Consider the following 23,754-nt stretch of genomic DNA (forward strand, 5'->3'; position numbering starts at 1 on the left):
CTTCCATGACATTCTATAACCAGCACGAATATAAAATACATTTCATCTGTATTTTAATGTTACATGATCATGACTTTGTTGTACCTTTACACAGGTCGGATGTCAATGACAAACATGGTATGGCTTGTGCATATATGGGCATGTTGTGCTACAGTATGGTGAAGGAGGATGTGGTGTGATATTGACAGTGATGCAACGGTGTGAGGGCACATTATCGGTCTCCACAGTGCTACTGCACAAAGAAAGCAAGGGACAAAGACCTTCAAGCAAAAAACCTTGAATGGCACACCAGAGGGACAGGGGCCAAACATGACTCATTTGTGACTTCAACAGTGTGATTTATGGTCAATTGTGGTTAGAATGCTATGAACAAGGCATGGGTCCTCAAAGGCTTGGCACTTACTGAAACACCTTTAAATTGTAGGGCTATTACATACTCACAATTGGAAAAGTTAAGAGGGTTGAGACAAAGAAATTAGCCCAATGGACAATTGCATGGAAAATAGCTCTCTCAATATGAGAAAATAAAAGTTAGTGCTCCAAGGAGCTTGAAGAGCATAATTATACATAATTATACATGGGAATTATGGGCATTTCATGTACAGTATTAACCAGAGCAGCCGTTCAATCAGTTGTCTTGGTGTAACCTTTTGGGAGGTTTCCACCTAGTACCACCCTGTGACTGGTTTGAGTCACTGCATACAGAGTTACAAGTGCCTGCTGGGCAATATGTGGAGCAACATATTGTTATAAAATATATAAAATTATATACTTGATTTTTCACTCAAGTAAGTGCTGTACAGTACATTGGTAAAATCAACAATGTCTTGCAGTTGCCTTTAAATGCATGATTTGGTCACAGTTATGCTAACCATACTGTTATTATTGTGCATTTAAAGACATGCTCTGGAACTTTGACATATACTAAACATTTTTTAAACCTCCCGCCTTGGGCTGAATGTGTCAATTTGAATGCATGCACAATATATAAGTACGGTTTTAGCTCAGTTACACACAAAATCTCTAGTTCTTTTTGCCCACGTGGGCCAGCCACCTAGTAAGTGGAGTTCAACCAATGAGCTTCAGCCCCTCGCCATATTAGTGACAGCTAGCAAGAGGCAGATGATGCATCCACAGCAGAGCGCAATGACGTGGTGCACAAATCTGCACGTGACGTACTACGCATTTTTTAAATAATAAACTCAGCAAAAAAAGAAACGTCTTCTCACTGTCAACTGCGTTTATTTTCAGCAAACTTAACAAGTGTAAATATTTGTATGAACATACTGAGACATAAACTGAACAAGTTCCACAGACATGTGACTGACATAAATGGAAAAATGTGTCCTCGGTGTAATGCTCATTCCTTCAACGATAAACACAAATCCGACCATCACCCTTTGAGACAAAACCGCGACTCGTCAGTGAAGAGCACTTTTTGACAGGGTTTGTGCCCAAAGGCAATGTTGCCGGTGATGTCTGGTGAGGACCTGCCTTACAACAGGCCTACAAGCCCTCAGTCCAGCCTCTCTCAGCCTATTGGGGACAGTCTGAGCATTGATAGAGGGATTGTGTGTTCCTGGTGTAACTCGGGCAGTTATTGTTGCCATCCCATACCTGTCCCGCAGGTGTAATGTTCAGATGTACCGATCCTGTGCAGGTGTTGTTACACATGGTCTGCCACTGCGAGGACAATCAGCTGAACTTTCTGTCTCCCTGTAGCGCTGTCTTAGGCGTCTCACAGTAAGGACATTGCAATTTATTGCCTTGGCCACATCTGCAGTCCTCATGCCTCCTTGCAGCATGCATAAGGCACATTCACACAGATGAGCAGGGACCCTGGGCATCTTTCTTTTGGTGTTTTCCAGAGTCAGTAGAAAGGCCTCTTTAGTGTCCAAAGTTTTCATAACTGTGACCTTAATTGTAAGCTGTTAGTGTCTTAACGACCATTCCACAGGTGAATGTTCATTAATTATTTATGGTTCATTGAACAAGCATGGGAAACAGTGTTTAAACCCTTTACAATGAAGATCTATGAAGTTATTTGGATTTTTACAAATTATCTTTGAAAGACAGGGTCCTGAGTGAAAAAGGGACGTTTCCTTTTTTGCTGAGTTTATAATAATATATTGCCATTTATATGCCAATTTGAGGACCACTTTTGGCTCGGGAGCACTACTTTCAGAACAACTGTCTAAAAAGTATACAAAATGACTGGAGAAACTCTTAAAGGTGATGTTTTGTTGGTACATAAAGTACTGTATGGAAAGATAATAAATTCCAATATTACATACAGTTGAAGTCGGAAGTTTACATACACCTTAGCCAAATACATTTAAATTCACGTTTTTCAAAATTCCTGACATTTAATCCAAGTAAAAATTCCCTGTCTTAGGTCAGTTAGGATCACCACTTTATTTTAAGAATGTGAAATGTCAGAATAATAGCAGGGAGAATGATTTATTTACGCTTTTACCTCACATTCCCAGTGGGTCAGAAGTTTACACACTCTCAATTAGTATTTGGTAGTATTGCATTTAAATTGCTTAACTTGGGTCAAACGTTTCAGGTAGCCTTCCACAAGCTTCCTACAATAAGTTGGGTGAATTTTGGCCCATTCCTCCTGACAGAGCTGGTGTAACTGAGTCGGATTTGTAGGCCTCCTTGCTCGCACAAGTTTTTTCAGTTCTGCCCACAAATGTTCTATAGGATTGAGGTCAGGGCTTTGTGATGACCACTCCAATACCTTGACTTTGTTGTCCTTAAGCCATTTTGCCACAACGTTGGAAGTATGCTTGGGGTCATTGTCCATTTGGAAGACCCATTTGTGACCAAGCTTTAACTTCCTGACTGATGTCTTGAGATGTTGTTTCAATATATCCACATCATTTTTCACCCTCATGATGCCATCTATTTTGTGAAGTGCACAAGTCCCTCTGTTTCCTGTTTCCTCCAACATCTTCACAAGGTACTTTGCTGTTGTTCTGAGAAAGATTTGCACTTTCTGCACCAAAGTACGTTCATCTTGAGGAGACAGAACGAGTCTCTTTCCTGAGTGGTATGACGGCTGCGTGGTCCCATGGTGTTTATACTTGCGTACTATTGTTTGTACAGATGAACGTGGTACCTTCAAGCGTTTGTAAATTGCTCCCAAGGATGAAACAGACTTGTGGAGGTCTACAAAAAAAATTCTGAAGTCTTGGCTGATTTCTTTTGATTTTCCCATGATATCAAGCAGAGGCATTGAGTTTGAAGGTAGGCCTTGAAATACATCCACAGGTACACCTCCAATTGACTGATGATGTCAATAAGCCTATCAGAAGATTCTAAAGCCATGACTTAATTTCCTGGAATTTTCCAAGCTGTTTAAAGGCACTGTCAACTTAGTGTTTGTAAACTTCTGACCCACTGGAATTGTGATACAGTGAATTGTAAGTGAAATAATCTGCCTGTAAACAATTGTGGGAACAATTACTTATGTCATGCACAAAGTAGATGTCCTAACCGACTTGCCAAAACTATAGTTTGTTAACAAGAAATTTGTGGAGTGGTTGAGAAACGAGTTTTAATGACTCCAACCTAAGTGTATGTAAACTTCAGACTTCAACTGTAGGTCCAAAGCACATAATGATAATGCCATCAGAAGCAATCAAATCAGTAACATACACATGGTTAGCAGATGTTAATGCGAGTGTAGAAAAATGCTTGTGCTACTAGTTCCGACAGTGCAGTAATATCTAACAAGTGATCTAACAATTCAACAACAACTACCTTATACACACAATGTAAAGGGATGGAATAAGAATATGTACATATAAATATATGGATGAGCGATGGCCTAGCAGATAGATGGTATAAAATACAGTATATACATATGAGATGAGTAATGTAAGATATGTAAACATTATTAAAGTGGCATTATAGAGACTCGTGATTAATTTATTAAAGTGGCCAATGATTGAGTCTGTATGTAGGCAGCAGCCTCTCTGTGTGTTAGTGATGGCTGTTTAACAGTCTAATGGCCTTGAGAAAGAAGCTGTTTTTCAGTCTCTCGGTCCCAGCTTTGATGCACCTGTACTGACCTCGTCTTCTGGATGGTAACAAGGTTAACAGGCAGTGGCTCGGTGGTTGTTGTCCTTGATTATCTTTTTGGCCTTTCTGTAACAAGGGATGCTGTAGGTGTTTTGGAGGACAGGTAGTTTGCCCCCGGTGATGCGTTGTGCAGACCGCACCACCCTCTGGAGAGCCTTGCGGTTGATGGCTGTGCAGTTGCTGTACCAGGCGGTGATACAGCCCGACAGGATGCTCTCAATTGTGCATCTGTAAAAGTTTGTGAGGTTTTAGGTGACAAGACACATTTCTTCAGCCTCCTGAGATTGAAGAGAAGCTGTTGCAACTTCTTCACCACACTGTCTGTGTGGGTGTATTATTTCAGTTTGTCCATGATGTGTACGCCAAGGAACTTAAAACTTTTTCCGCTACTGTCTCGTCGATGTGGATAGTGGATAGGGGGGTGCTCCCTCTGCTGTTTCCTGAAGTCCACGATCGTCTCCTTTGTTTTGTTGAGTGAGAGTCTGTTTTCCTGGCACTACACTTTGAGTGCCCCAGTGTTGAGGATCAGCGAAGTGGAGATGTTGTTTCCTACCTTCACCACCTAGGGGCGGCCCATCAGAAAGTCCAAGACCCAATTGCACAGGGCGGGGTTGAGACCCAGGGCCTTAAGCTTAATTATGAGCTTGGAGGTTACAATGGTGCTGAGCTGTACTCAATGAACAGCATTCTTACATAGGTATTCCTCTTGTACAGATATGATAGGGCAGTGTGCGATCGCATCGTCTGTGGACCTGTTGGGCCGGTATGCAAACTGAAGTGGGTCTAGGGTGGCAGGTAAGGTGGCAGTGGTATGATCATTGACTAGTCTCCCTAAGCACTTCATGATGACAGAAGTGAATGCTACGGGGCGATAGTCTGTGTCCAATATGGACCTGAATTAGTATTTACCTCCATCTCTACTTGATCCTACACGGTTGTCTTCCCTATCACCTTTCCTGCCTCTGTCTATCCATACTCCTCCAGTCACCCTGTATCCGTTCCTCTCTTCTTCTCTCGTCTATCTCTTGTCTTTCCTCCTCTTGTTGGTGTTCTTGTTGAGGATGTGTCTCAGGGTTCTGCTCATGTAGAAGGGTCTGGCTGCAGAGCCGTTGTTCACCTCCAGATCCACCACTGGGGACAGGAACACATGGCCAGTCACATACCACAGAAACTCTGTTAAATACCCCCATGTATTTAGAAAGTTGGGCCATTGCAGTTTCTGCATTACGTCACATTTAAATGACAACACAACATTCTATCTCATCAGTGGCAGCGCCCCATTAACATTACAAGGGGAACATTCAAATAATGACATGTATAGAATTAGAACAATATAAAACATTCTAAAAGCTGGCCAAACTCTAAATACAAGACTCTGTATACCCATAACCTACTGCTAAACATTCTGAAACGCAGTCATATCCCTCAAACTCACTGTTATCGGAAATTCCTTCAAATCCATTTGAAATACCTAACTCAAGTTTAAATACTTACCCTCAAACTCACTGTTATTGGAAATTCCTTCAAATCCATTTGAAATACCTAACTCAAGTTTAGATACTTACCCTCAAACTCACTGTTATTGGAAATTCCTTCAAATCCATTTGAAATACCTAACTCAAGTTTAAATACTTACCCTCAAACTCACTGTTATTGGAAATTCCTTCAAATCCATTTGAAATACCTAACTCAAGTTTAGATACTTACCCTCAAACTCACTGTTATTGGAAATTCCTTCAAATCCATTTGAAATACCTAACTCAAGTTTAAATACTTACCCTCAAACTCACTGTTATTGGAAATTCCTTCAAATCCATTTGAAATACCTAACTCAAGTTTAGATACTTACCCTCAAACTCACTGTTATTGTAAATTCCTTCAAATCCATTTGAAATACCTAACTCAAGTTTAAATACTTACCCTCAAACTCACTGTTATTGGAAATTCCTTCAAATCCATTTGAAATACCTAACTCAAGTTTAAATACTTACCCTCAAACTCACTGTTATTGGAAATTCCTTCAAATCCATTTGAAATACCTAACTCAAGTTTAAATACTTACCCTCAAACTCACTGTTATTGGAAATTCCTTCAAATCCATTTGAAATACCTAACTCAAGTTTAAATACTTACCCTCAAACTCACTGTTATTGGAAATTCCTTCAAATCCATTTGAAATACCTAACTCAAGTTTAAATACTTACCCTCAAACTCACTGTTATTGGAAATTCCTTCAAATCCATTTGAAATACCTCACTCAAGTTTAAATAATTACCCTCAAACTCACTGTTATTGGAAATTCCTTCAAATCCATTTGAAATACCTAACTCAAGTTTAAATACTTACCCTCAAACTCACTGTTTCATAAAAGTCCTCTTGATCCCAAACAAGACACCTCTGATTTCCTCAAACCCACTGTTTGATAACAGGCCTACCCCAAAAACCTTGAATATCCCAAACCAACGATCAATTTATAATGTCATTAACCCTTAAATACAATATACAAATTAGATATGAATCGCCTAGAAAATTTGCAAATGAAATCATTCACATTTATTTAAAAAAAGATTTCACATTTTCATGGTGTCATTGATACAAAAAGAGTTATCCTGTACAAAAACATGAAATATCCTCAGAACAGATGTGTGTTACAGTACCTATTATTAAAAACCGTACTACTGCAGTTCTGCACTATTCCATATAAAAATACCAAAAATGGCTTTAACATCCTTTTATAAATGGTATTTCAAAAGGTTCTCGGTGGTAGATCGTAAAACCACAAAACAATAAAGAGGAACATTTCTCCATTTAGAACTAGGCACATTTACTAGCAACTGCAGTCGGAATCCCTGGAAGGTGTCAGGGTCCATTCAAATCGTTCACCGTGAGCATCAAATGTGTTCAGAAGTCTTGACCTCCCTGAGCCTACATTATAACTGTCACTTACAGTGTAAAACCAATATCTAGTGTTACACCTGACAGTGTAAAACCAATATCTAGTGTTACACCTGACAGTGTAAAACCAATATCTAGTGTTACACCTGACAGTGTAAAACCAATATCTAGTGTTACACCGGACAGTGTAAAACCAATATCTAGTGTTACACCTGACAGTGTAAAACCAATATCTAGTGTTACACCTGACAGTGTAAAACCAATATCTAGTGTTACACCTGACAGTGTAAAACCAATATCTAGTGTTACACCTGACGGTGTAAAACCAAAACATCCTACAAGTGTCTGTAACCATGTAATTTGTATTAATTTATTTGACCTTTATTTAACTAGGCAAGTCAGTTAAGACCAAATTCTTATTTTCAATAACAGCCTAGGAACAATGGGTTAACTGCCTGTTAAGGGGCAGAACAACAGATTTTTACCTAGTCAGATTGGGGATTCAATCTTGCAACCTTTCAGTTACTAGTCCAATGCTCTAACCACTAGGCTACCTGCCGCCCCAGGAGTATGTCCAGTTTATCTATCCGTAGCATTGCACGTTAAGTTTTGAACTGTGTCTGTAACAGTGCCAATAAATATGGTGGACCAAAAGTGCCTCTTCAACCAAAGACTAAACAGCCATTAAAATAATCATGCTAGACAGAAAAGCCACCTCAGGGTTATTTTCCAACACATGAGAGCGCCTAAAAATAGCTCAGGGATGAAGTTTCCCCTTGGTACAGATCTAGGATCAGCTTCCCCAATCCTAACCTTAACCATTGTTGAGGAAAATGCTAAACTGACCCAAGATCAGTGTCGAAGGGCAACTTCACCCTACACGTGACCTTACATTACAGTACATGGAACCATTGCACAAACACAGTAGTGTCACATGGGGGCGCCCTTGCCTTGCATCACCCCACAACCATCTGCAAAACTACACCAATTGCATCCGAAATACAGAGATCTCCTTCTGCAGTGTATGTGCCTCTTGCAGTGTATTGGGCTAATGGCAATTTCACCCACGTTCACTGTGCTGCTGCAGCGCTCTCTAAGTAAGGCAGAGGCCAGCAGAGTCTCGACACAACAAAGAAAGGGACAGAAGCACGGCAGAGAAAAAAGGCTAATATTAGAAGTACCAGCGGCAGTGCAGGCGGTGAGAGGGAGGAAGTTGAACAGAGCTCCGCCTCTTTCTAAACCCCACCCACATACACCTCTTGGGTCCTGCCATGTTCTGCCAAGGCCTTCCTGGTCAGTCCTGACCAGTCAGGTCACCTCCATGCATGAGTCCAGCCCAGCCATAAGGCCCTGCTCTAGTATCCTCCAGAACACAATCACCCCCACACACAGATGCTGAATGGGACAGTCCTTCGGTGTATCAGGTGTTCTGGCTATCAGGAGAAAGAGGTTCATTGTTTTGGCCTATCAGGAGAAAGAGGTTCATTGTTGTGGCCTATCAGGAGAAGAGGTTCAGTGTTGTGGCCTATCAGGAGAAAGAGGTTCAGTGTTGTGGCCTATCAGGAGGAAGCGTAGAGCTTGGAGCCCTGCTCTCTGCGGAGGATCCTGTGCAGTTGAGGGGACATGTAGAAGGGCTTGAGGGGCGAGCCGTCGTTCCTCTCCAGGTCTTCACCTGATCCAGGACCGACGGAAGACAAAGCATTGTCACAGAGGAGGAGAAAAGGAGGAAAGACGAGGAGGAGAGGAGCAGACAACGTATAGGTAGGAAGGCAGAAAGAGAAAGAGAGAAAGAGAAAGGAGTTTGAGCCAAACGATTAAATTAATTAGGAAAAAAAGTTGATATAGGTTTCAGTCAGCCAAAATGGCCAGTGCATTATAGCCAACTGGTTCAGTGATTAGTTTGCAGCAGAGGAAAAGTTTGATAAATATAATGCATATAGCACAGGCCCTATACAATAGTATTCACTGCAAGAACATGCAATATAAATGATTGAATTGGTAAAACAATGACAGTAGTGTAAAACAAAACAAAAAATCGCACAGTGCAAGAACAACCTTTTTCTGTCTTATGAAGAAAACTGTTCACCGCTATTGATATAATAGAGAGCAACATGAAGTAGAAATGAGGAAGCATTCAATTAGCTCACAACGCTGCAGTCAGATCCAACACAAACCCTGGAGTGTACTCCCTGTGTATCATATAAACACCCTCACACCCCAGACTGGCCTGCATTTAAAAGAGATGAATGGTGTACTTACAGAAACAAAGGAATAAGGTGTCCACACACATAGCATAGACGTTGAAGAAGCCATGGGCGATCAGGTAGGATCCAAATATCACCGTCTGACAATGGCAGAAAAGTCCAAGTCAGTAAGCACAATAAAGCTTACCATATGCTTCCCAGTCAAAACAGATTACGCATATATTATCACAAAATTGTGTGACGTTTGTGTTATTTTTGGTTTTCGGGAGTTTTTGTTCCAGCTGTTTGTGCAGACAAAAACCTTTCTTGAGGCAAGTCGAAGTTTAGTTGATTAGACAATAGTAATACTCCTAGTCAGAGTGAGAACGTGAAGTTTTCGTCATTCAACGAGTGATGACTAGTTTTCATGCACATTTTTTCTGCTCCAAACATCTTAGCTAAATGTAAAATTGTGCGAACAACATTAACATTGCTGTTTTTTTCTAGTTATTCAAGCGAATGTCTTTAGGGAGTATGAGAGCACAGAAGTCGCTTCGCCTAGCCAAGTTCGGCTACAAGCAAACAGAACCTACGTATGTGGGCACATTTATCAACAAGCAATGCTGACTCATATGATGTAAGTCTATTTCTTACCAGTAGGGGGACCCAGTAGTAATTTAGTGATGGCACCTCCTCTTGAATAACTGGAATCTTACGGGTGAAGAAGAAGAATGCTAGAACACCTGGGGGGGCAAAAAAATCGGAATCCTTAATAACAAAATAACAACCTGAGCAAACACTGACAAATGTACAATTAGTGTAACATAGTATCTATGGGCATTGTCTTATAGAGAACGCCTCTGCCGAGTACGTTATGGTACTATTTTCCAGCGTGTGTTGTTTGTTTAGTCTTGTTCATGCATTGGGTCATTTTAACATCAGCCCTCATAGTTAAACATACCACAAGGTTATCACCAGTGTGTGGGAAAGGGAACTCACCAACACTCCCTGAAATAAGCACTTTTCCCAAGAAGAGGAGAAAGTCTGTCACCTTATCCAGCACTGCCACCCTACAGAGGAGACACCTCATTGGAGGAGCCCAGAAGCCCAGAGAGAGACAGTCACCACCATGAAAGACAGACAGACACAAAAAACTGTCTGAGGGACAGACAATCAAACGAACCGATACAAAAGACCTTGTCTTACCTTACTACGTTCCTCATCAGGAGGAAGAAAGCATCTTTGGCCGAAGTGCAGAAGCTCTTTCCATATATCGCCATCTAGGGTGAGAAATTCAAAGTAAGACCATGTTATTCACGATTCCAACACTTTCTGTGAGATGGTTATCAAATAACATGATCACAATAGTAATGGGTGTACTAACTACTGAAATGCCTCAAAGGTACTGGATGGATGGCATTGAAAAATATTTTGACTGAAACTACCCAGACTCACCATGATGTAGGCGTTCCTGTTCATGAACTTGATGAAATGTTCCAGGCACCAGAAGCAGCATTTGAAACAGCAAATCAGGAAGCGGGCAAAAGCATTGTGAGCACCTGAAAAATACATGATGATCATCTTCAAGAAAACATGCCATATAAATATACAGTACTGTATGTAAACATACGAAAGGCAGTGGGTTAAGTACGAGCAGAAAACCCACCTTTGAGTTTGTGATCCAGATACTCTAGAACGATGCGAAACATCTGCACAAAGGCCAGGATCAGAGAGCCAAATGCCAGAGAGCCTGTGTGGTACCTGGGAGATACAAAATAGAGCTGTATATCCACCACACACACACACACACACACACTTCCCCCTTCCCATCATAGGTGTAAAACCCTCAACACACGTAGGACCAGTTTCCTCACAGATTATGTCTCATCTTGGATTTAAAGGCTTAATGGAGAATCTGAAATAGTTTATTAGTGCAGTACTAGGATAACTCCCTTAGGGAATATCTCTCGAAGCAAGATGTGCCATTATAAACTATACTGAACAAAAATATAAAAGCAAAATGCAACAATTTCAACAACTTTACTGAGGAAATCAGTCAATTTAAATAAATAAATTATAATCTATGGATTTCACATGACTGGGAATACAGATATGCATCTGTTGGTCACAGATACCTTTAAAAAAGGTAGGGCTGTGGATCAGAAAACCAGTCAGTATCTGGTGGGACCAGTATTTTCCTCATGCAGCGTGACATTTCCTTCGCATAGAGATGATCAGGCTGTTGATTGTGGCCTGTGGAATGTTGTCCCACTCTTCTTCAATGGCTGTGCGAAGTCGCTGGATATTGGCAGGAAATGGAACACGTACACGTCGACCCAGAGCATCCCAAACATGATCAATTGGTGACATGTCTGGTGAGTATGCAGACCATGGAAAAACTGGGACATTTTCATCTTCCAGCAATTGTGAACAGATCCTTGCGACATGGGGCTGTGCATTGTCATGCTGAAACGTGAGGTGAAGGCGGCGGATGAATGCCACAAAAATGGGCCTCAGGAGCTCGTCATGGTATCTCTGTGCATTCAAATTGCTCATACCATAACACCACTGTCACCATGGGGCACAACATTGACATCAGCAAACCTCTCGCCCACACAACGCCATTACACGTGGTCTGCGGTTGTGAGACCAGCTGTACGTACTGTCAAATTCTCTAAAACAACGTTGGAGGCGGCTTATGGTAGAGAATTGAACACTAATTCTCTGGCAACAGCTCTGGTGGACATTTCTGCAGCCAGCATACCATTTGCACAGTCCCTCAAAACTAGAGACATCTGTGGCATTGCATAGTCAAAAAACTTTTATTGTACCCAGCACATGTGTAATGATCATGCTGTTTAATCAGTTTATTGACATGCCACACCAGTCAGCTGGATGGACTAATTTAGCAAACGAAAAATGCTCACTAACAGGGATGTAAACAAATTTGTGCAGAAAATGCATATGAAACATTTCTGTGATCTTTTATTTCAGCTCATGAAAGATCGGACCAACACTTTCCATGTTAGTTCATATTTTTGTTCAGTGTCCAACTCAACATCATCTTCACCTTCTTTATACGTTAAAACCTCTTGCTTCTATTCGGGACGCTTGCGTCCCAACTAGAGCTCTGGAAATGCAAATGCGCTACGCTAAATGCTAATAGTATTTAGTTAAAACTCAAACGTTCATTAAAATACACATGCAGGGTATTGAATTAAAGCTACACTCGTTGTGAATCCAGGCAACAAGTCAGATTTTTAAAATGCTTTTCCGCGAAAGCATGAGAAGCTATTATCTGATAGCATGCAACAATACACTACAACACAAAAGACCCGCAGGGGACATAAACAAAATAATTAGCATTTCGGCGTTACACAAACCGCACAATAAAATAGAAAACATTCATTACCTTTGACCATCTTCTTTGTTGGCACTCCTAGATGTCCCATAATCACTATTGGGTCTTTTTTTCGATTAAATCGGTCCATATATAGCCTAGATATCATTGTATGTAGACTGTGTGATCAACGGAAAAAAAGAGCGTTTCATAACGTAACGTAATTTTTTAAAATTCAAAAAGTCGACGATAAACTTTCACAAAACACTTCGAAATACTTTTGTAATGCAACTTTAGGTATTAGTACACGTTAATAAGCGATAAAATTCATCAGGAAGGCGATTTAAAATCCTTAGCTGTCGTCAGGCAGAAAATGTCCACAGGAAGGCTCCACAAAAAGAGCTGGGCGGAGACTTGGGGGAAGTGGTCCCTTGATTAGGTTCAACCAAGAATCAAAGCTGAATCAAATGACAAGACTCTAGACAACGTGTGTTAGCTGCAGGAGTTGAAATCTCATTCTTATGTAATTCGGTTCACTTTGAACAATTGCTGGAAGTGGCGCAAGGATATTTATTTCCATTTTCTGTGATCAGGTTTTCCTGTGCTTTTCGATGTAACTGCCGTAGTGTTTTCTATCCACACAGACTAAGCAAATGCATATACTATATTCCTGGCATGAGTAGCAGGGCGCTGAAATGTTGCGTGATTTTTAACAGAATGTTCAAAAAAGTAGAGGGTAGAAGCAAGAGGTTAAAAACCTATATGACTGAGACAGCCTACCGTACAGCCCTGCTAAAGGAGGAAAACAAGGGGCATGATGGTATGTCTTGGGGCTTCCTCAGGGCCCAGTAGTAGGAAGCGAAGGCCCCGGCCAGGGTGCACTGTCCCAGGGCGATGGTAAAGTTGACCAGCCACAGGAACACCAGCAGGTTGCACAGCTGCAGCACTAAGATGTAGTTGTGGTAGAGGCTCTCGCCGCCGTAGAAGGCAAAGGTGCACTGGGAGCCTGGGCACACCATGGTCACGTTGGTCTGACTGAACTTCTGGGGAGAGATAGGGGTAAGTTATTGGGTTAGAAGGAAATCGCACCCTATTCTCTATTTACTTCTGGCCAGAATTTATAATGGCACACTATTCCCTATACAGTTCACTACCTTTGGCCAGAGTTTACAACGGCAACTCCCCGTCTTAGGTCAGTTAAGATCACCACTTTAATTTAAGAATGTGAAATGTCAGAATAATAGTAGAGAGAATGATTTACTTCAGATTTTCTTTCTTTCATCACATTCCCAGTGGGTCAGAAGTTTACATACACTCAATTAGTATTTGGTAGCATTGCCTTTAAATTGTTTAACTTGGGTAAAACATTTCAGGTAGCCTTCCACAAGCTTTCCACAATAAGTTGGGTGAATTGTGGCCCATTCCCCCTGACAGAGCTGGTGTAACTGAGTCAAGTTTGTAGGCCTCCTTGCTTGCACACACTTTTTCAGTTCTGCCCACAAATTGTCTATAAGTTTGAGGTCAGGGCTTTGTGATGGCCACTCCAATACCTTGACTTTGTTGTCCTTAAGCCACTTTGCCACAACTTTTGAATTATGCTTGGGGTCATTGTCCATTTGGAAGACCCATTTGTGACCAAGCTTTAACTTCCTGACTGATGTCTTGAGTTGTTGCTTTAATATATCCACATAATTTTCCACCCTCATGATGCCATCTATTTTGTGAAGTGCACCAGTCCCTCCTACAGCAAAGTACCCCCACAACATGATGCTGCCACCCCCGTGCTTCATGGTTGGGATGATGTTCTTCGGCTTGCAAGCCTCCCCCCTTTTCCTCTAATCATAACGATGTTCATTATGTTCAAACAGTTATATTTTTGTTTCATCAGACCAGAGGACATTTCTCCTTACTTCCTTGCTGAGCAGCCTTTCAGGTTATGTCGATATAGGACTGGTTTTACTGTGAATATAGAAACTTTTGTACCTGTTTCCGCCAGCATCTTCACAAGGTCCTTTGCTGTTGTTCTGGGATTGATTTGCACTTTTCGCACCAAAGTACGTTCATCTCAAGGAGACAGAACGCATCTCCTTCCTGAGTGGTATGACGGCTGCATGGTCCCATGGTGTTTATACTTGCATACTATTATTTGTACAGATGAATGTGGTACCTTCAGGCGTTTGGAAATTGCTCCCAAGGATGAACCAGACATGTGGAGGTCTAAATTTTTTAGGTCTTAGCTGATTTATTTCGAGTTTCCCATGATGTCAAGCAAAGAGGCACTGAGTTTGAAGGTAGGCCTTGCAATACATCCACAGGTACACTTCCAATGGACTCAAATCATGTCAAATAGCCTATCAGAAGCTTCTAAAGCCATGACATCATTTTCTGGAATTTTCAAAGCGGTTAAAGGCACAGTCATCTTAGTGTATGTATTCTTCTGACCCACTGGAATTGTAATACAGTCAATTATAAGTGAAATAATCTGTCTGTAAACAATTGTTGGAAAAATTACTTGTGTCATGAGGAAAGTAGATGTCCTAACCGACTTGCCAAAACTATAGTTTGTTAACAAGAAATTTGTGGAGTGGTTGAAAAACGAGTTTTATTGACTCCAACCTAAGTGTATGTAAACTTCTGACTTCAACTGTATCCACAGCTGGGTGATTTGTACTGCTGCCAAGCACACGGAGCTGAATTTCAATAAGCTGCTCTAATTCAGGGTTTCAAGGCCAATAACATACAGTATTCTAGGAGTGTGCAATACAGCAATAACGTCAATGTGACAAAGAGGAAGACAGTAAAAACAAAAGCCAACCTCTGGATCACAGGTGAGGTTGGCATACATGCATTTGTCCTGCGTCGACATGACCTTGTAGACAGCATCACCAGATGACGCTAAGAAGCTGAGGGCAAAACCAGTCAAGGGCAACACGGAGCAGTGATAAGCAGTGATAAGAAACTAAATGTGTGCCTGCCTATGAGCCATCTACATTGGGATTTCCACTACGGGTTCAGCAGTTTCAATAGGTTCAATTCATCCAGTCTTTATCTCTATGATGCCATTGGTGACAGTTCAGGATGCTTCACGTGTAGCTACAATGGGCAATGCTGCATGTAAAGATAACTGTGTAAAAGTGTACACACACAGTGAGGATGAGAAGACCTACATAGAGAGGATACACAGCAATGACTGCCCAGTACGCTATGCAGATGGCCAGCAGCACAAAAGTGATGATCGGGTAGAAGAGAGTGGACATGATGTAACCAATGGCCCTGGAGAAAAGAGAGACACAGAGAAAGGGGGAGAAAAGTTTGAACTCACAGATGCTGGTTTCATTGGAAGTGACACAACACGATGTCCAACTTAATCTCCTGAGTGAAGAACACGACTCACCTGCTCCCCTCCTTCAGCAGAGCGATGGCGATACGTACTCTCCTCCTCAGGAATATCAGTATTACTATGATGACCGCCTCAATGACTGATAGGGAGATCACTGCAATACAAATTATTACTGTTGAGTTCAAAAATCTATGTTCCTTTACAGCAGAGGTGGACAACAACCAAAAAATTGATCCTCTCAGGCCACAGCATCTACTGGGATTTGCCAAATTAATTTAAACAATATCAGGTTTAATTTGGTATTTTATGTCAATTCAGGGCCTGTCTATAAAAGAGACCTTGGTCTCAGTATGACTCTCTGATAAAATAAAAGTTAAATCAAAATAAATAAATAAAATACAGTTAACAGGAAGGCCTACGGTTTCCCTGCTCTAAATCATTGGTCAATTGAGAAATAAGAACAAAACCAGCAGACACACCCAACTGCTTCCCTAGCAACTTAGAGAGACCCTGCACCTTGTGACACACAGAGTAAACTGAGTTATGGCAGCCTTGTGCCAGGCTAGTGTACTATGCCGTGTGTGATTGTTACTGTTGATGATATCTGGAAATGTGCACGTAAACCCCGGCCCATCTACTGTTGCTAGCCCCAATTCTGACTTGTGCTCTAATATCTGCTTCACTGATTTCTGCTCTTGTAAAATAAAGTGTGGGTTCACAGCTCCAATTCAGATGTGTTGGTCATTACTGAGATGTGGTTAAGGAAGAGTGTTTTGAACACTGACGTTAACCTTTCTGGTTATCACCTTTTTTGGCAAGACAGATCTTCCAAAGGTGGGGGGGGTGGCTATCTTCACCAAGGATCACCTTCAGTTCTCGGTTGTCTCCACCAAGTCTGTTTCCAAACAATTTTATTTGCTGGTTTTAAGCATTACATTTTCAAATATCTCTTTTTTTTCGATCTCCATCAGCACCGACCTGTACCCTACCTGCCCTAAGCTCTCTCCTGGCCCCTTACACTAAGTCTGAATTTGTCCTGCTAGGTGACCTCAACTGGGACATGCTTAAACCACCTGACCAAGTCCTAAATAAATGGGACTCCCTAAATCTTTCTCAGATTATTACCAATCCCACAAGGTATGACTCCAAACACCCAGAAAAGGCTACTCTCATCGATGTTATCCTCACAAATAATTCTGATAGATGTCAGTCTGGTGTTTTCTGTAATGACCTTAGTGATCACTGTTTTACAGCCCGTGGTCGTAATGGCTGCTCAGTGAAACGACCTGTCCTGATTTGTAATAGATGATTGCTAAAAAACTTCAATGAGAAAGCCTTTCTTTATGAATTGGCCTCCGTAAAATGGTATAGAATCAGCTGGATCCCCTCTGTCGAAGACGCTTGGACCTGCTTTTTTGATATTTTCAGTGGTATTGTTAACAACCACACCCCATAAAATTCTAATTAAAAACAGTTTCAGCCCCTGGTTCAACAGTGATCTTTTTTCTTCTTATTTAACCTTTATTTAACTAGGAAAGTCAGTTTTAAGAACAAATTCTTATTTTCAATGACTGCTTAGGAACAGTGGGTTAACTGCCTTGTTCAGGGCCAGAATGACAGATTTTTACCATGTCAGGGGATTCGATCTAGCAACCTTTCGGTTACTGGCCCAACGCTCTAACCAATAGGCTACCTGCCACCCCAAAATTACTCCACCTCAAGAATTCCATTTGGCGAAAGGCTCCGCACACGCATACTCAGGCTGACGGGCTATCGTTCAGGAAAATGATAAATAAGTGCACTCAGGCTATCCGGAAGGCCAAAGTTATTTACTTTAAGGAGCAGTTCTCTCTCTATGGATCTAACCCCAAGAAGATACGGAAAATGGTTAACGACCTGGAGAATAATCTCTCTGTAGCTCCCTTCAGTAACCACCCTCCTCCTCACAGCTGCCCATGTACCTTAATATTGATGATGTGGTTGTTACTGACATGAAGCACATGGCTGAGCTCTTTAATCACCACTTCATTAAGTCAGGATTCCTATTTGACTCAGCCATGCCTCCTTGCCCGTCCAACATTTCCACATCTCCCACCCTTTCTAATGCAACCATCCCCAATGCTCATCCCTCTTTTTCACCTGCCCTGATACAAAGTTTCTCCCATCAGGCAGTCACTGACTCCAAGGTGCTAAAGGAGGTCTTTAAACTTGACCCCCAAAAAACATCTGGGTCATCGCCAAGCCTATCTTAAACCTTTTTAACCTGTCTCTCTTTTCTGGGGAGGTTCCCATTGCTTGGAAGGCAGCCACAGTTCGTCCTTTACCTAAAGGGGGAGATCAAGCTGATCCTAACAGTTATAGGTCTATTTCTATTTTACCTTGTTTATCAAAAGTGTTGGAAAAACTTGCCAATAGTCAACTGACTGGCTTTCTTGGGTATGTAATCTGGTTTCCGCTCAGGTTATGGATGTGTCACTGCAACCTTAAAGGTCCTCGATTATGTCACCATTACCCTTGATTCTAAGCAATATTCTGCTGCTATTTTTATTGACTTGGCCAAATCTTTTGATACGGTAGACCATTCCATTCTTGTGGGCCGGCTAAGGAGTACTGGTGTCTCTGAGGGCTCTTTGGCCTAGTTTGCTAACTACCTCTCTCAAAGAGTGCAGTGTATAAAGTCAGAAAATCTGCTGTCTCAGCCACTGCCTGTCACCAGGGGTGTACCCCAATGCTCGATCCTAGGCCCCACGCTCTTCTCAATTTACTTCCACATGATACCTCAGGCAGCAGGAAGCTCTCTCATCCATTTATATGCAGATGATACAGTCTTATACTCATCTGGCCCCTCCCTGGATTATGTGTTAAATGCTCTACAACAAAGCTTTCTTAGTGTCCAACAAGCTTTCTCTACCCTTAACCTTGTTCTGAACACCTCCAAAACAAAGGTCATGTGGTTTGGTAAGAAGAATGCCTCTCTTCCCACAGGTGTTATTACTACCTCTGAGGGTTTAGAGCTTCAGGTAGTCACCTCATACAAGTATTTGGGAGTATGGCTAGACGGTACACTGTCCTTCTCTCAGCACATATCAAAGCTGCAGCCTAAAGTTACATCTAGACTTGGGTTCCTCTATTGTAATGGCTCCTCTTTCACCCCAGCTGCCAAACTAACTCTGATTCAGATTACCATCCTACCCATGCTAGATTACGGAGACATCATTTATAGACCGGCAGGTGAGGGTGCTCTCGAGCGGCTAGATGTTCTTTACCATTCGGCCATCAGATTTGTCACCAATGCTACTTATAGCACACATCACTGCACTCTATACTCCTCTGTAAACTGGTGATCTCTGTATACCCGTCGCAAGACCCACTGGTTGATGCTTCTATATAAAACCCTCTTAGGCCTCACTCCCCCACATTCTAAGTTTCTACTGCAGCCCTCATCCTCGACATACAACACCCGTTCTGCCAGTCACATTCTGTTAAAGGTCCCCAAAGCACACATATTCCTGGGTCGCTCCTCTTTTCAGTTCGCTGCAGCTAGCGACTGGAATGAGCTGCAACAAACACACAAACTGGACAGTTTAATCGCAATCTCTTCATTCAAAGACTCAATCATGGACACTCTTACTGACAGTTGTGGCTGCTTATTGTGATGTATTGTTGTTTCTACCTTCTTGCCCTTTGTGCTGTTGTCTGTGCCCAATAATGTTTGAACCATGTTTTGTGCTGCTACCATGTTGTGTTGCTACCATGTTGTTGTTGTGTTTTGTTGCTACTATGCTGTGTTGTCATGTGTTGCTGCATTGATATGTTGTTGTCTTAGGTCTCTCTTTATGTAGCATTGTTGTCTCTCTTGCTGTGATGTGTGTTTTGTCCTATATTTATGTTTTATTTTTAATCCCAGGCCCCCATCCCCGCAGGAGGCCTTTTGCCTTTTGGTAGGCCATCATTGTAAATAAGAATTTGTTCTTAACTGACTTGCCTAGTTTAAATAAAATAAATTAATAGTATCCCCCTGTGCTTAAATAGAGGGATGGTCACTCACTCAAGATGAGCCAGGTTTGACTGAGCTGCAGGTAAACCCTGAAGTCCGTCTGAAAGCCGATGTCAGAGATGGTAACATCACCATCACTGTGTGGCTTCCCTCTCAGTGTACTGAACTCCCAGTAGCAGTGCCAGATCCCTGAGAGAGAGAGAGAGAGAGAGATATGAGAAGTTATCTGCTACATTTGGTTTTCCATGACAACAGGTGTTGGTTTGCCATGACAGCAGGTGTTGGTTTGCCATGACAAGAGAGGTGTTGGTGACAGTTGGATGTTAGAAGATGTGGACACTGTCTCCCACAAATCTATATACAGTAGCGGTATGCTACCTTAAATACAGTATGGGCTGGTGGAGTGTGGGTACTGTACTCAGACTAAAGACGGCATTAGTCTCTTTTACTGAGGGTAAAGTTGCTGTTGATTAGTGGTAGAGTGTACTGTATTGTATTACTAACCATAGCCCACCACAGCGATGACTCCAAAGATGATGAGCCACAGGAGAACTCCGGCTGTGAACCGTAGCAGCAGGATAAAAGCCAGGCTGACCACCATGGTTATCACCAGACCTCTAGAGAGACACACACACACACACACACACACACACCTTTATGTCAGAGTGAAAAACACAGTAAAACACACATATGGCACTCACAGACGCACAGAGACGCAGGTCTTACAGTAAGATCCAGTACCAGGAGCTGGCGTAATCCTCAAATATCTTCATGCCAACCTCCTTGGCATCTAGCAGACTGGTAATGCCACTGTGAGAGAGGAAGAGGGGGAGTGGGATAGACAAATATAGTAGGGTGGGAGAATTGTGGAAAGAAAAAAGGGAGATCGAGAGGGAGATGAAGGGAGAAAGAGAGAGAGTGAGAACATGTCCACAGAGAGAGAAACATTGACTTATACTGACCTGTGTTGTATAACAGTGACTCACTCATTCACACAGCAGGTCATGACACATTGCAGTTTATGAGGGGGTTGTACAACCCTGGGAGACTGCACAGGTTGTAGGCAGGCCTCCCTTATAAATGTCACAAGTCAACATCGGGGTTATCAAAGTGGAAGCAGTGATGCTCTCTATGACTCTGAAGCAGCAGGTTACTACTCTACAGCAGTTACCAATTAATTGTCTGATTAGACAAAGAAATGATTATTAATTATTCCTGAATCTCTTTCCGTAAAAACTACATTTTAGCTTTATTTAACTAGGCAAGTCAGTTAAGAACAAATTCTTATTTTCTTAAATTCTTTATTTTCAATGACAGCCTTATTTTCAATGACAGTGGCTGTCATCTGCCATTCTGCCTGTTCGGGGGCAGAATGGCAGATTTGTACCTTGTCAGCTTGGGGGTTTGAACTTGGAACCTTCCGGTTGCTAGTCCAACGCTCTAACCACTAGGCTACCGTGCCGCCCCATTACATGTACAAGCAGGGTATGGTAACGGTTCAATGTACAAGCTGGAGAAAGAGGTGATAGCAAAAACCACCTAGAATACTTTGATCATAAATCCACTGTAACTACAGAGATTCTGTAAAATCATGCAAATATCTGGCTTTGTGATTCCTCATTATTGCATTGGTAAACTGGCAACGTTAACACAAGTTATATTGTTCATAATTTGAATTGTAGATAAAATGTTCCCCGATGCTTTTGCTCACTAGACTTTCAGCCTCTACAGGACTGGTGGACAACAGTAGCATGAGACTAGAACCAACCTTCCACTGTGTGGAATGCCTCCGGAGTCAAGCACTAATCTGTTTTATGAGGACAGTTACCTCATGTCAGGAGCAAAGCTCACTCTAGGCGTTCATTTAATCTGGGCCATCGTACTTCTATAAAAATCACTATAGTAGCACAAAATACAATTTACTTACGTCATTTTGTTGTTATGAAAAAAAGAGTCCCTGATCTCCATCAGTACTAATAAAACCATTTGTTAACTTGTATTTAACCAGGGAAAAACACTGAGACCTAGGTCTCATTTGCAAATGTGCCCTGGGAACGATACAACAAATAAAATTAGACCATTTAAAACACAAAATTAAATAAATAGAAAATATATACACAATCAAACAAAACAAACACCTTTATCACTATAAAAATCCCTAACATTTCTCCTAAACTGACCCAGAGACAACAACACATCCAAACATTACTTGGAGATTATTCCACATGATAGGGACCTGGTAGGAAAAGGCAGATTCACCCAACTCTGTGGATACACGTGGAGTGCTGTGCTAATGTGCCTAATGCACTCCACAGACCAGAATTTAACAGATGGAGTTCAGCCAAACCTCCAGTCGAAGGCAAAATAATAGATGCTATGTTGAAGTGGTTGGTTGTAGGAAGTGTAATTGGCCTGAAATGCTCTGTCCTTGGACAGCTTGTTGAAGTGCTTGACATTCAGGGGGAAATATGGGAAAGGCACTGGGGTGGACAAATCACGTGTAAGGGTGAGACGAGCCCAGCCATGCCTGAGGGGTTCACCACCAGGCGAAAAGCTGAGAGATTACAAAAACGTCCCTTTAAAATTGCTGTAAAGAAAAAGAACAAATTATGGGAAATGAAGGAGCTGTCACCCTAACAGTGGTTGAGGTCATACGAAGTTCACCATTTGGGTGAGATGAAAGATAACATTACATCTGTCATAACAAAAACATCACTCTAGTCATAACAAAAACAGTACACCAGTCAAAACAAAAACATTACACCAGTCAAAACAAAAAACATTACACCAGTCAAAACAATAGCATTACACCAGTCAAAACAATAGCATTACACCAGTCAAAACAATAGCATTTCACCAGTCAAAACAAAAACATTACACCAGTCAAAACAATAGCATTACACCAGTCAAAACAATAGCATTACACCAGTCAAAACAATAGCATTGCACCAGTCAAAACAATGAGGATGACAGAAGACTAGTCAACAATAAGGACATCAATCTGAACCCCTACAAATCAGCCGGGCTAGACAATCTGGACCCTCTCTTTCTAAAATGATCTGCCGAAATTGTTGTAACCCCTATTACTAGCCTGTTCAACCTCTCTTTCGTATCATTGGAGATTCCCAAAGATTGGAACGCTGCCGCGGTCATCCCCCTCTTCAAAGGGGGAGACACTCCAGACCCAAACTGCTATAGACCTATATCTATCCTTCCCTGCCTTTCTAAGGTCTTTGAAAGCCAAGTTAACAAACAGATTACCGACGATTTCGAATCCCACCATACCTTCTCCGCTATGCAATCTGGTTTCAGAGCTGGTCATGGGTGCACCTCAGCCACGCTCAAGGTCCTAAACTATATCATAACCGCCATCGCTAAGAGACATTACTGTGCAGCCATATTCATCGACCTGACCAAGGCTTTCGACTCTGTCAATCACCACATACTTATCGGCAGACTCAACAGCCTTGGTTTCTCAAATGATTGCCTCGCCTGGTTCACCAACTACTACTGATAGAGTTCAGTGTGTTAAATCGGAGGTGCCACAAGGTTCAATTCTTGGGCTCACTCTCTTCTCTGTATACATCAATAACGTCGCTCTTGCTGCTGGTGATTCTCTCATCCACCTCTACGCAGACGACACCATTCTGTATACTTCTGGACTTTGGACACTGTGTTAACTAACCTTCAGATGAGCTTCAATGCCATACAACTCTCCTTCCGTGGCCTCCAACTGCTCTTAAATGCAAGTAAAACTAAATTATGCTATTCAATCAATCGCTGCCCGCACATGCCCGCCCGTCCAGCATCACTACTCTGGACGGTTCTGTCTTAGAATATGTGGACAACTACAAATACCTAGGTGTCTGGTTAGACTGTAAACTCTCCTTCCAGACTCACATTAAGC

General features: G+C 41.8%; 1 protein-coding gene across 3 annotated transcripts in view; it reads right to left on the reverse strand.

Annotated features, from left to right (window-relative positions):
• Positions 1-1,222: 1,222 nt before the first annotated feature.
• Positions 1,223-23,754, reverse strand: part of LOC115109062 (choline transporter-like protein 5-B) — a 100,563-nt gene continuing 78,031 nt past the window's right edge. The window contains exons 9-22 of one of the 3 annotated variants that reach the window (XM_029633634.2): positions 20,574-20,657; positions 20,352-20,464; positions 19,899-20,036; positions 15,905-16,004; positions 15,691-15,783; positions 15,326-15,413; positions 13,291-13,553; positions 10,837-10,931; positions 10,626-10,729; positions 10,377-10,450; positions 10,170-10,240; positions 9,825-9,913; positions 9,247-9,331; positions 1,223-5,223 (exon numbers count right to left, since the gene is read on the reverse strand). In XM_029633634.2, coding sequence (XP_029489494.1) covers positions 5,111-5,223; positions 9,247-9,331; positions 9,825-9,913; positions 10,170-10,240; positions 10,377-10,450; positions 10,626-10,729; positions 10,837-10,931; positions 13,291-13,553; positions 15,326-15,413; positions 15,691-15,783; positions 15,905-16,004; positions 19,899-20,036; positions 20,352-20,464; positions 20,574-20,657 — 1,510 coding nt within the window. In that variant the 3' untranslated portion in view covers positions 1,223-5,110. Of the gene's footprint in view, positions 5,224-6,617; positions 8,660-9,246; positions 9,332-9,824; positions 9,914-10,169; positions 10,241-10,376; positions 10,451-10,625; positions 10,730-10,836; positions 10,932-13,290; positions 13,554-15,325; positions 15,414-15,690; positions 15,784-15,904; positions 16,005-19,898; positions 20,037-20,351; positions 20,465-20,573; positions 20,658-23,754 lie in introns of those variants that run through there. The other 2 variants (XM_029633635.2, XM_029633633.2) reach the window with 2 other exon arrangements.

This window comes from Oncorhynchus nerka, linkage group LG25 (genome assembly GCF_034236695.1).
Source record: "Oncorhynchus nerka isolate Pitt River linkage group LG25, Oner_Uvic_2.0, whole genome shotgun sequence".
Taxonomy (NCBI): Eukaryota; Metazoa; Chordata; class Actinopteri; order Salmoniformes; family Salmonidae; genus Oncorhynchus; species Oncorhynchus nerka.